Below are 1395 nucleotides of genomic sequence, written 5' to 3'. Positions count from 1 at the left end.
TAATGAAGGCTATCAGCGAAGCTCACCCAGATCAGTAGCTACAATCGGTACCTGCATTATGAACATAGCACGATGGACGCGCACGGTATGAGGTGCTCTCAAACGCCAGCAGCGCAAGAATCCAATGCCAGTGTGGCACTGGCTTGTGTACAGTAACATGCCTGCGTCTGTATCGCCAAGGTGTTCCCATCGCGCTCTCTATCAGACGACGTGTAATGATTCGGGCGAGGCCAGAACAAGGCCGCGCGTTGTCGTCTTGCAAGGTCGCTGTGCTCGCGCCACAAAAGCTTGTCAACCGGCTTCGATTTTGCAGCAGCGGTGATTGGCGCTTCGAAAAACACTGCATCTCGATTGGACAACGAGGTGAAAACGATTCGCCGCCCAGAGAAGTGAGCGCCAGAGTTGCAGTGCGTGCCAGGCACCCAGCCAGATGGCATACGTTGAAAGGAATCGACACGCTCGTGCCATTCCGCAATTCGCCACCGGCCCCGGTACTCGATGAAGCTCTACCTCCCGCTAGCCGTCGTCGCGGCGGTCGCGGTCGCCCAAGACTTCGACGCGCAGGCCGAGGCCATCGTCGCCAAGATGGTACGCACTCCTCCCTTCTTCATCTTATACAACCTCATGCTGCCATTCTAGACGCCATCGCAGTGGATCGGCCAAATGGCCCAAGCCAACATCGGCGTCATTCTCGGCTCGGACGGCCAGCTCAGCGTGAGCGCCGTCACGCAGTGCGCCAAGGCCGGCGTCGGCTCGTTCCTCAACGGTGCCATGCCGGCGGCCAAGTGGCGTGCCATGATCACGCAGATCCAGTCCATTTACAAGGCCAACAACGCGCCGCCCGCGCTCTACGGCCTCGACAGCGTCCACGGCGCCAACTACGTGAACGACGCGATTCTGTCGCCGCAGCAGATCAACAAGGGCGCAACGTTCAACGCCAAGATCGTTCACGACTCTGCGTTCGTCACGGCGCGCGATACGTCGGCGGGCGGCGTCAACTGGGTCTTCGCTCCGGGTCTCGACGTCACCAACCACAAGCGCTGGTCGCGCGTCTACGAAACGTTTGGCGAGGACCCGTACTTGGCGTCCGAGCTCGGGGTCGCGGCCGTCAACGGCATCCAGTCCGTGCCGGGCGTCGCGGCCGCCGTCAAGCACTTTATCGGGTACGGCGCCACGTCGACGGGCGACGACCGCGCGCCGGCCTACTTGGACGACTACCAAGTGCTCAACTACCACGCGCCGCCCTTCATTGCCGCGATCCAGAACGCCAACGCGCTCTCGGTCATGGCGAGCTACGTCTCGGTCAATGGCGTGCCGATGGTTGCCAACAGCCGCTTGACCAACGATTTGCTTCGAAGCGACATTGGCTTCAAGGGACTGCTGCTCACCGACTGG

General features: G+C 61.1%; 1 protein-coding gene across 1 annotated transcript; it reads left to right on the top strand.

The window, feature by feature from the left end:
- Positions 1-498: 498 nt before the first annotated feature.
- On the top strand, positions 499-1320 carry SPRG_17855 (hypothetical protein; the record flags this gene model as incomplete). Its single annotated transcript, XM_012357254.1, has 2 exons — positions 499-588; positions 640-1320. Coding segments are annotated over 2 exons (771 nt in total), but the record flags the coding sequence as incomplete, so codon positions are not given.
- Positions 1321-1395: the final 75 nt, after the last annotated feature.

This window comes from Saprolegnia parasitica (assembly GCF_000151545.1).
Source record: "Saprolegnia parasitica CBS 223.65 unplaced genomic scaffold supercont2.814, whole genome shotgun sequence".
Lineage (NCBI taxonomy): Eukaryota > Oomycota > Saprolegniomycetes > Saprolegniales > Saprolegniaceae > Saprolegnia > Saprolegnia parasitica.
This window is presented reverse-complemented; position numbering and strand designations above follow the sequence as displayed.